Source organism: Schistocerca serialis, chromosome 9 (assembly GCF_023864345.2).
Source record: "Schistocerca serialis cubense isolate TAMUIC-IGC-003099 chromosome 9, iqSchSeri2.2, whole genome shotgun sequence".
In the NCBI taxonomy this organism is placed as follows: Eukaryota; Metazoa; Arthropoda; class Insecta; order Orthoptera; family Acrididae; genus Schistocerca; species Schistocerca serialis.
In genome coordinates, this window is record NC_064646.1 from 35,532,467 (window position 1) to 35,544,874 (window position 12,408).

General features: G+C 39.7%; 2 protein-coding genes across 10 annotated transcripts in view; one reads left to right on the forward strand and one right to left on the reverse strand.

The window, feature by feature from the left end:
* The window catches only part of LOC126419883 (trichoplein keratin filament-binding protein), a 791,911-nt gene that overhangs the window by 202,519 nt on the left and 576,984 nt on the right, over window positions 1-12,408 (reverse strand). The gene's annotated exons all lie outside the window — the stretch shown is intronic.
* The window catches only part of LOC126418803 (peptidoglycan-recognition protein SB1-like), a 143,892-nt gene continuing 131,543 nt past the window's right edge, over window positions 60-12,408 (forward strand). The window contains exon 1 of the mRNA XM_050085738.1: window positions 60-144. Within this exon, the coding sequence (XP_049941695.1) occupies window positions 60-144 (85 nt within the window). The remainder of the gene's footprint in view (window positions 145-12,408) is intronic.

Below are 12,408 nucleotides of genomic sequence, written 5' to 3' on the forward strand. Positions count from 1 at the left end.
GACATGGCGCGGCAAGCCGCCAGTTTGCAGGGTCAGGGTTTGGCTTTCCGATGGCGGCGATGGCGGACGCAGGGAAAGCACAGGCGCCGCTGGACGGGGCTGGAGTCTGGTTCTGTGCTAGAGCGGGCCGCCTCCAGCGGCGCGGTGAGTCACGCCGCTGCGGGCACCACCGCCTGCTTCCCGTCCGAAAAAAAAAAAAGCCGTCCGCCTCGGCCTTCCTGCCGGGGCCGCCAGCTGGCGGATGATCGCGCGAAAACTGCTCTGGGGGAAGCACACAGTCGCAGCTGCTGCCGTACTTTTCCAGACGTCCTTAGCCTCCCCTCGCTTCTCTGACCTGGGATACACCGCAAAAGTGTGTTTCAGTCATTTGTGTCCTTCTGAGAGACGCAGAGTGTCTAATAGTTATGAAACGGGCGAGATTTCACAGACTGCCAACCAAACACAACACTGAAAGAACGAGACTGCTCTTGCCCATTAAAACTGCAACGCTAAGAAGGCGGAATGCAGCAAACCTCCTCCTAAGGATTCGCGGGAAAAGGCTCGACCAGTGCTGGGATGCTGGGGAGAGGAAGGTGTGTACTTTATTTATTTTAGAACACTTTATTTAGGGATGGAGTATATTTATCACAGTGATAGAGAACACACGCTCTGACATGCCACACAGCATACAGACCTGCAAACTACTCCTACATAACTTATGTCTAATGCTCTACACATGCACTTCATAATTGTAAACCGTAAAAATAACGCATTGTACAGCCTACAGACATGCAAACCACTCGTAAATAATGCAATATGCAATACATTTACGTCCAGAGAGCCAAACAACTCGCAAATTGTCAAAATAATAATCCATCCAAAAGACTCTGCAAACATGCTTGCTAGTCGTCAACTGTCGAACTCATGCACCAGTCTTTATTTTTTAACAATTACAGGCAGCACCACCATCCAGTGTGTTCGCCATGAGGTCTGCACTCCAACTGACCTAGTACATAGTACTACGATCAGAGGACGCTGTCATCTGTTTCGTCATGTAACCCAAGACGGCAGCCATGACGTCAACTGATGACGCAAGTACCATTATCCAAACAGTGTGTTCACCACGAGGTCTGGACGTAGTACACAGTACCACCATCAGAGAGCGCTGTCATCCATTTCGTCACATAATCCAAGATGGCGGGGGGGGGGGGGGGGGGGCGGGCTGAGGCGCGAAATGGCGGGAAAACGACTCTGCCTGTGCTGGACGTAAGTTTTTATTTTGCAGGCAGTGTCTCCACCACAAGATGTAGAGTCCAGCTGGCCTAGTACACAATACTGCCGCCAGAGACTGCTGTCATCCATCCTGTGATACAATCCAAGATGATGATCTGGGGTGGGGGAAAATGGTGGGAAAAGGACTCTGCCTGTGCTCAACATGAGTCATTATTTTGCAGGCACTCTCTCCACCACGAGATGTAGAGCCCAACTGGCCTAGTACACAGACTGCCACTACTAGTTGCTCTCATCCCTCCTGTGACAATATCTGAGATGGTGGTCTGGAGGAGGGAAATGGCGCGAAATGACTCAGCCTGCACTGAGCTGCTGGGTAGAGTAAGGAAGGAGTGTACCCTATTTATTTTGGAACATTTTATTGAGGAATGGAGTATATTTATCACACTGACGCGAAACACTCGCCCTGATGTGCTTGGGGTCACTATACACAGTCTGCAAACCTCTGAACTACTTCTAAATAACGACTCCAGACACGCTACCAACTCCTGATTTTCCGAAATAATTTCAGCACAGACATGCAAACTGCTCCTAAATAATGCAGTACACGGAAGTGCAGACACTAAATCGTAAACTGTCAAAATAACGCATAGCACAGCCTACAGACCCGCTTGCAAAATAATGCAATAGACACGCAATCAACGTACACGAGCACCGCCGCCCACACCCTGCCCACTGGAGCGCACAGGAGATTAGTGGCAGCCCTTACAAAGTGACGCGGTGTCACCTCTCAAACAATAAAGACACACGAGGCGGCGGCATCACTTTCATACTTGACACCTGAGAAATTCCTCTCGGAATACGTGTTCAACTAGACACCGGTGCTGACGTGGCTGGGCGGCAGTGCAGATGCTCCAGGGGCATGCACGCCGACAAAGCCATAAACTGCCCCCTGACGCAGTCGAAAGTTGCCTCTGTTTTCGAGCATACAGTCAGTGTCATAATGATGTCACAGTACTCCAAGGCACGCTCACGCAAACTCATACACTAGACGCCTCTGGGCAGCACGTGTCTTTACCATTGACGAAAGAGTACCACAGGGTGCATTGTTCCTATCGTGACATGAGACACGTGTCCAACCCTGCTTAACTGCCCAGCGTGACTGATGGAACGGCTCGAAGTGCACGCATATAGCTACAAACCTATACAAGCGCATCTAAGAAGTTTCTCAATCTTACACTGATGTCACCTGACTATGTGAAAAATAAGAAACGAGTCGACCCCACAGAAATTGCACAGTGTTCCAAAAATACTTAACGCTCGCTTTTTTGATGTCCCAGCTCGTATGCACGAAAATTCTTTCCATAACACAACCTGTTTACGAAAACAACGAAGAATAATGTCGAATGCAGTCTTCCTCATGGACCTAATGTGGTACCCAGTCCATCACGTGATACCTGTCCTGCTTTCAACACACACAAACGCTCCCTCCGCAATGCAGAGGCTCCTATATCCCAGCACAAAGGATGTGAATGAATAGAGCATTATGATTGGCTCTTATCGAATTTACCCGCCGAATTACTGTTGCCGCCGGTATTGAATCGCCATCCGCCTTTTTTCCTTCTACAGACGAGACTTTCAGCGGTTATTTTATACAGATCACCATATTGCACTGGTAATTAAATCTTACAAACTACCATATACATAGTCAAATACGGAAAGACTCTTACTGATTTACACTGCTCCCACACCAAGGACAAGAGATTGAATATTAGTGCGCGAAACCTATCTCCAACCCAGCCATATATCACCGTGTACCGTGTTGATGTAGTAATCATACAATTCGTATCCTGCGCCAAACAGATTCAATCCTTTCGTATAATTCGTATATACTTCTCTCAGCACTAGATATTTTCCCACAGATCAGAAGTCATCCACCCCCAACGCACAACCAGAGCTACCCTCAGCAGACTGAAGTCGCTCTCAGAGCTGTTCTACAAATTCGGGATCATTTCCCCTTGGTGCATACACATTAACCCTTTCGTGAGCCGTGGGGAACATGCTTCCCACTACAATGAACTCACTCCTAGTCCCGTGGGATTCACAGTTCCCACCTCTGTACTGTGTTACCATCTAGTGAACAGTATAGGGTACTACTTCCAATCGGAAGTTCCCGCCGTTTTTGCTGTACCTTCGCGCAGAGGCATTGTATAGCTGAGTGTTGCTCTGTAGAGGAGCCTTTCAGTGTTGTTTGCGTGGCATTTTGTGATTTTTTTCCTCAAAGCTATAGTATAAGGTAAATACTTTTGATTTACCCAAATTTATGAAGGAGCACGTAAAATAGGAACAAGGAGAATTCCAGTTTGCAACAAAAGGAGCCATTTCTGCAGTAAAATGGATGGATAACCATCCAGTCACTTTCCTGCCCTCAATTCGTGTCGCCTGAGAAACATCCACAGTGAAAAGGAAAAACAAGGATGGAACTAGTACAGAGATTTCTTGTCCTGAAGTTGTGGCAGAATACAACAAATTAATGGGTGTTGCCGAAAAGTTTGATCAATTACGAGAAAGGTATGCTATTGGGTTGGAGAAGGTGGTGGATATGTCTTTCTCCGACTTCTGCTCTGTACCGACTTAAATTGGAACGACCTCATGTGGAAAGCTGTAGAAATGGGAGCAGTTGCAAGATGCGTAGTGGGTGACTAAAACCACATTTGAATTTTGCTGTAGCAGCTAGGTTCGGGAGAGGTGACTCATTTCGAGATAAGAGAGGGTCAGAAATATGACTTGAGTAGTAGCTGTAATCATTAAAGGAGTTGTCAATAGGATCCAACGCATTTATGTGCTTGAATGGAAAGACCATGATTCCAAATCATGGATATCATTTCTAGCGGATAGCGTAACACTAGAGATCTCAGAAGCTGGGGTGGTGTGAGGGAGTCGCAAATACCGCTTACATACCTTGTTCCTTAGCCGAATCTCTTTCAAAATACGGTAATTTTATCACAAAGTTACATCGTGGGCTCTGTGTTGGGCTGATAATACCATTTTTACGATCACCATCACGGTATTTGTCCGAAAAAAACCACCTCATTCAGAGGTAATGTCGTAAAGCGGGTATAGCTTTTAAGATGGATACTTGTTTGCACCTGCTGAACCAAGATCGCTTATGACACTAACATGCAGTAGTTGTTGTGATCGGGTATTTTTTAACGTCTGGCCAATTACGTCTCTCTTTCTAAGACACAGTGGTAGGACTCGCAAGAAAAACCCAAGATGCCCATCCATCGTTGATTTTTCAGTCAGTATTATTTTTCATCGTGTGGAATCATTTATTGGTCGAGTATTATTATCAGCAGTAGCGGGGGGGAGGGGGGGGGGCGGGTGCGTGATATGTTTGCATTTGAGCATCAGGCTTAGAATGTATGTGTTTGTGTTCCAACATGTGTAAAGGAAATAACTACACCCAGTCGTAAGTAAGATACAGATATTTCCATTTCCAGAGCCACAACCTTCAGCAGGGTGTATTTCCGATACTTCGCTCATTGTCGAATGCCGTTCAGTTGAGACCGCGATCGTAACATTTAATTGTAAGTATAATGATAAAACATATATGTGACCGGTTTTATAGAATGATTCCATGTATGCATCGCCTTTGGTGGGAATGATTCACGTTTCCTGTTAACGGCAGCAGCTGTCCAAATGCAGAGGTCTGTTGGAGTGTAGGAATGTATCTAAGTTTATTTTGCCGTGCTCCAGGCGACCGAATAGCGAATTAAAACTTAATATGTGTTGGGTAGCTTTCGTGATCAAGTGGAAAACTGAGAAGAGTGTCTATGAAGGTGCGTTTGCGCTGGACTGTTATTTCCTTGCATGTAAATTGTTCGGTTGACTGCTTCTGCACATTGCGCGGCTTTATTTAGTTGAGAGAAGATCGATTGTGGTGTGTGCATCTAGCATGTGGAATACAAGTTGTAACCTCCCCACAAAAATTTTAAAAGAAAATAACGATACTAATTACAAATGCTAATGGACATTGCTCTATGCGTAACCTGCCTACAATCAAATGTACTGACAATGGCAACAAAAATGTGAAATACGCAATCTGACTCAAATATAAATCCTTCAAAAAATTAAAGTCCATTCAGTGACAAGAAAATTCAATTAAACCGAAATATCGGTCTTTGGCCCTGTGTAAAACAATCAGAATTAAAGTCTTACCTCAGAATAAATGGATGTCACATATCTGCTCTTGTTGTTGCGCACCGCTTGGAGGAACTGCATTGCAAATAATAATATTCCCTTTTTTTTTTGTGATTCTAGTGAAATTTTTCTTCAAAAGAAGTGGAATGAAATGGGAAGTGCAACGAAATCTTGAGTTCAATAAAAAATTAAATTTTTGAGAAAATGCTTTTGAAATAAAAAAATTATTATTGGGAGACTTGTTGGAGAATAATTACAATAAATAAAATTTCTCATTATCTAATGATTATATTAATTAACAGTATACCTTATTGCTCATCTTGACCAGAGTTGCCGATCGCCTACATCACACAACCGCACTGGGCTGCTACTACTGACCGACCGCTCTGCATGACGACTACAGACTCAGTACTGCTCTCAACTAGACAGAGCTACAGACTCGCAACGACTAAACTGACAGACTCGCAACGACAGACTGACTGCTACTCTGCATAGCGACAACTAACTCGCAAAGACCACTACTGACTGACTGAGAACCGCTCGCAACACTCGCGCGGTCAAGCGCATACTCTCTGGTCACAGATGCTACAATGCCTCGCCATCGCTGCTGCGTTACATACGTGTTTCATAACCCTCCACTCGGGGGGCAAAAATTTGGCAGCGATGGTGAGTCATTTGGACTTGCCAAGCGCGGCAAAATTTTTCTTTAATTAACAAAATCCTACAACTTACAGAATATTTAAATGTTGTGCACACGCACTAAGTACAAAATATATCAGACAAGGACAAAATGTGAATACTAAACATAGTAGCAAATCAGAAAAAAGTATATACAAACTTTTTGACAGATAAAGTGCACAGGCACTGAAAAAATTCTCTAGCATATGCAGAACAAATAAACAGACTGGCAAGAATAATTAGATGTAGTACATAAAGTAAATGTTGTGCACACGCACTAAGTACAAAATATATCAGACAAAGACAAAATGTGAGTGCAAAACATAGTAGCAAATCAGAAAAGTATATACAAATTATTTGACAGATAACAAAGTGCACAGGCACTGAAAAAATTCTTTAGCATATTCAGAACAAATAAACAGACTGGCAAAATAATTAGATGTAGTACATAAAGTAAATGTTGTGCACACGCACTAAGTACAAAATATATCAGACAAAGACAAAATGTGAGTACAAAACATAGTAGCAAATCAGAAAAGTATATACAAATTATTTGACAGATAACAAAGTGCACAGGCACTGAAAAAATTCTTTAGCATATTCAGAACAAATAAACAGACTGGCAAAAAATATTATGTTGACAAGTGTACATGCACTGAAAAATGTCTTTAGCATTTTCACAACAAATAAACATAATGGCAAACATCATGTCGACCAGTGACATAAGTGTACTCACACTGGAGTTTAGCGAATCGAAAAATGTATAACCTATGAACATAAATGATGTTACCAAAAAAAAAAATTTTTCTTTATGTGACAAGAATCAGGATAGGAAAGGGAAGGATTGCATCATGGTTGTAGCACTTTAGATTGCACACAGCTGCTCTGAAAGTCCATATCTTTCCACAGTAGTACAACCAAGTGACACAACTTGAAGTTCTTTTCCCATCAGAATTTATCAGTGTAGCCAAGACACTGAACTGTCGTAGTAATGTTCCATGTTTTCATTTTGGCAGTACATTAGGTACACCAAACAGTGGGACCATAATAATGTCTTCATCGCTCATGGTGGTGGACAGCATGTCGTGTCAACACCACACTCTTACAAGGCACACCAACGTAGAATTAGTGCAAAACCAAATATAGTGCTCCATGATCACTGGGATAAACAGGACAAATGGACATTGCAGTAATTCAGGGTAGTCAGCTTATGAGGTGAAGGACATCAAGTCACATAATATTGACAATTACAGTCTTCATTGATAGTTCGTGGCATTCATAACCCAGTTATTGAACATTTCTGTACCAAGTATGTAGTATTACAGAAAAATGTTCATTAATTGTTTTACATAGAATCAGTAGCCTTCTTTTCCTGGTTACAAAATATTATGAAATAATCGCATTCTTTTCAGTTACAGAGTATAATCAAGAATCATTAACCTTCTCCTAATTACAGTTAATTAATCATTTGTCTTTAATTAATCATTTGTCTAATTACAGTTAATTAATCATTTGTATAATTACAGTTAATTAATCATTTGTCGTTAATTAATCATTTGTCTAATTACAGTTAATTAATCATTTGTCGTTAATTAATCATTTGTCTAATTACAGTTAATTAATTAATCATTTGTCATTTCAATATACTAAGAATTATTAGCCTTAATTAATTACAAAGCATTATTAAACAGTACCATAGTTAATTAATTATGTGTCATTCCAATCTATTAAGAATCATTAGTCTTTTCCTAATTACAAAGCATTATGAAACAGTCACATTCATTTCCAACAACAAAATATCAACATTGGAAACAAGAGCTAATCAATGGCATAATTAATAACAATTCGTGGAGTGACATTAATTATTGGCACTCAGTGGCCAGCAAGTATTGAATAAAATCATCATTCAGTATTATTCAGATTATTACGAAGTCATTATTAAAAATCAGTTAATTACAGTCAAATCATTAGTAATCACAGGCATTACAATAAACAGTGGCAGTTATTAGCTAGTGACAAAGCATTATTTTGAATATAGTCTCATTAAGAGGTCATTACTCGAGTGACATGCTATCCAGAGTTGATCAGTATTATTCAGAATTATCATAAACTAGTGACATTATGTGGGACTGGTAATACATTTTTTTTTTTGGTAGCAATGCATTGCGTTGGGATCGATAATTAATTGCTGAGGCATAATACTTTTTGCCTTTGACCTATTGCTGCAAATGAGGATAGGTAACGTCATTCGTCATGAGTCAGCTGTAGCAAGATTATGTAACAAGGCAGTACATGTGATCACATTTATAAATGATAAACACAAATGGGTAAAAAAATATAAAAATGCAAGTACTAGAACAGGTATAATAAGTAACAGGTTTAGTAAGTGTCATGAAAAACTTCTCCTGGAAAAAATACAAAAACGGATTATTGACCTGAAAGAAGAAACGCACACTATGCTGAAAAGTAGTGAACTTCGAATTAACAAGTAGTGAAATGTGTATAAAATGTGTTCCATAGCTGTCCTTTCCAAAACTTTCCGTCATCCTACTATGCAATGTAACACCTGCTGTCAAAGCAAACTGCAACAAATACTTAAATAACTACGTAGCATAAATACATAACTTCAACATTATCCTCATCTGTAAAGAAAAAACTTCATTATTCATTATCCATATTATCATAACTTCACTATTACCATCACCTGTAAAGAAAAACTTCATTATTCATAATACCATTTCCTTCATCATTATTCATCAGTATTCACTATCATCTGCAAAAATCACTTCATTACTCATTTCATAACTATTCCTTATCTCTAGCATATTTCATCACTAAAACTAAGATGTGTAGTTCAGTCCGACAGCCTGCATCAATCACTTTGTATTCTGAAAGAAAAAATTAGTTAAGACTGCTATTCTTCGATGAGTATAGTATATTCTTGTTAATGTTTGTTAATCCTGATCCATTTACTCTTCCTCATAAAGTTATTGCATCTCCTTTCGTTTATTCCGTAGGTGAAATTCCCATTTATGTTAAATTTATTTCTTAGAATCATCATTCCTTTCTGAAATTGATGAACAAAGATTAATGTCTTGCATTTAAATCCTATACCCACTAAATAATGACTGGTTTATGGTGACACAATTAACCATACAGCATAACATGACAGAAAACGTAATATGTCCAAGACATTGACAGTGTTCGGATGCGAAAAAATGTACACAGAATAATACAATGCAGTAGCAAAAAAAAATGTGAAACAGTCACGATGTTGAGATGTCATAAGGCAAAAAAAAAAAATGTCAAAGTCGACTGGTGTGTGTTATATCTTAACTATTTCATAGTGCATACAAACAAAACTGGAGTACAGTCATATACACAAAAAAAAATGGAAAATGTGCACGGTCTGATGTGTAACGACAAGAAGAGCGACCTGCTAACCTTACCTTGCCGGGCACTTGCCAAGAAAAAAAAATACGATAATCATCAATAAGTAGTCACATAAATATAATTGCAGAAATAGTCGTAAATGTGTAAACTCATCTGGAAAAATATGCACGGTCTGATGTGTAACGACAAGAAAAGCGACCTGCTAACCTTACCTTGCCGGGCACTTGCCAAGAAAAAAAAATACGATAATCATCAATAATTAGTCAGGTGAATTAATTGCATTAGTAAATGGCATCATAGTGTGTTGAATCATACAGTGGTTTCACTCAATAAACGGTTTAATGTTTGAGATATGGTGATTGCCTTTCGATTTTCTGGTTCTCAAAGTTTCGACGTGTACAACATTGGGGTGAGGGATGCTGCGAATCCGATACGGACCTGCGTATAGAAGTTCAAATTTACTGCACTTACCTTTTAATTTGCTGGATAAATAGTGTGTACGTACTAATATCTTCTGTCCAACGTGAAAGTCGCGGCGTGTACAAACCTGTTTTTGCTGTCTTCTCCGGCGCTCTGCGGCACGTTTGATGTTGTTCAGCGCAATGTCAATTATTTCGTGGTGTCGTAGGCGACGATTTTTGGGGAATTCTATTAATTCTTTAATTTTGTTCGGTGGTTCAACGTTTTTCAGTATAACAGTCGGAGATAGCATAGTGGATTCATTTGGAATGGAATTAATTACATCTTGGAATGAGAGTATGTGTGTATCCCAATCAATATGTCTTTTGTGGCAGTATATTCTACACAGTTTACCAATTTCCTTCATTAATCTTTCACAGGGGTTCGAAGAAGCGTGGTACTTGGATATATAGATCGGAGAAATGTTTCTAGCTCGTAACATGCGTGTCCATACACTACTACGAAATTGAGATCCATTATCAGAAATTACTTTCATTACATGCCCTACCTGAGATAGAAAATGTTTTACAAATGCTTTTGAAACAGTTTTAGCAGTAGCTTTGCGTAATGGAGTGAAAGTAACAAATTTTGAAGTGAGCTCAACAGCGACAAAGATGTAGCAAAAACCTCTGTTAGTTCTCGGAATCGGACCAAAAATATCTACTGCGGCCATGTGTCTTAATTTAACAGGTATAATGGGATATAAAGGAGGAATATGTGAAGTGGTGTCTGATTTAGCTTTCTGGCAAATTTTACAAGAAGCTAAAACTCGTCGTATACGTTTTTCCATGTTAGTAAAATAACAGTTCTGTCTCAGTATAAGAAAACATTTTCGTGCTCCGTAATGTGCGTAACTTAAATGAGTGTACCAAATTAGTTTGTTAACCAGTTCGTCAGGAATGCATAATAACCAATTGTTGCTGTCAGGATGAGAGCGGCGAAACAGAATGTCATTGCGCACAGTGTAATGGTTTCTAATCGTAACATTATTCTTATCTTGCCAAAGCTGTTTAATTTCTTTCCACACGTTGTCTTTATTTTGCTCCTTTGCTATGTCCTGTAATGACGATGAAATAAAGTTTTCAAATGCAACTTGTTGAATGTACATGACACTGAAATTTGTTTTACAGAAGTTGGTTGCTACGTCTTGCTGATTGTTGCCTAGAGAACGCGATAGTGCGTCTGCTATAACATTTTGTGTGCCGGGAATGTGAACAATCGTAAAATTAAATTCCTGTAAATACAGTTTCCATCTACTTAATCTATCGTGAGTGAATTTGGCTGAAAGTAAAAATTGTATCGCTCTGTGATCTGTGTAAACTGTGGTATGTCTGCCATAAAGAAAGTGCCTAAATCTCGTAAAAGCCCATACAACACATAATGTTTTAAGTTCTGTAACAGAATAATTTCTTTCAGCAGGTGACAAAATGCGACTTGCAAATGCGATGTTTTTGATTACTGTAGAACCATCTTCTTCTATTTCCTGGAAAATGTGTACGCCTAAAGCGGTGTTAGAACTGTCGGTGGCAATGGAAAAATTTCTAGTAAGATCTGGGTGCGATAACAGTGGAGCATTCAACAGAGCATGTTTCAGGTTCATGAATTCAAAATGTGCTTGCTTATCCCAAGACCAAATAGTGTTTTTACCCGTTAATTGGCATAGTCTAGGCGTGTCTAAAGCAGAATGGTGAATAAATTTACGAAAAAAGTTAATTAAGCCCAAAAAACTGCGTAATTGCTTCTTCGTCGTAGGAACACTAATGTCACGTAGAGCCTGAAGTTTTTCTGGATCAGGCGCAATGCCTTCTGCTGAAATTACGTGTCCAAGAAATTTTATGGAAGTTTTGCCAAAATGCGATTTACTGAGGTTAACTGTAAGTCCTTGTGCATGAAAAGTTTGCAGCAGTTGTTCAAGAATCAGATTGTGTTCATACCAGTTAGCTTCTGCGATAAGAATGTCGTCTACATACGTCGTAATTCTGTCTTTAAGTTCTGTCGGAAGTATTGTGTTCAAACCGCGAATAAAAGCTGCAGAAGAAATAGTTAAGCCGAACGGTAGTTTGCAAAATTGATAACAGTCGCCGAAACAGAGAAAAGCTGTGTATTTTCTGCAGTTCGGATGAAGTTGAATTTGCCAAAATCCCGATTTCAAATCTAATGTAGAATAAATAGCTGTACCATGAAATTTCTGTAAAAGTTCCTCTAGTGTCTGTGGTCGATCTGTTTCGTTAATAATAATGTCATTAATGTGACGTGAATCAAGTACAAGGCGAAGTGAGCCATCTTTTTTCTTAACAATATGTAGCGGGTTTATGTACGGACTAACTGCTGGTTCAATAATTCCCTGATCAAGCATATCCTGCAATTCTTGTTTAACCTGTTCTCTGTGAATGTATGGAATAGGATAATGCTTTGCTTTAAATGTGTCGTGCGGTTTGACTTGAAATTCATACATAAAGCCGGACA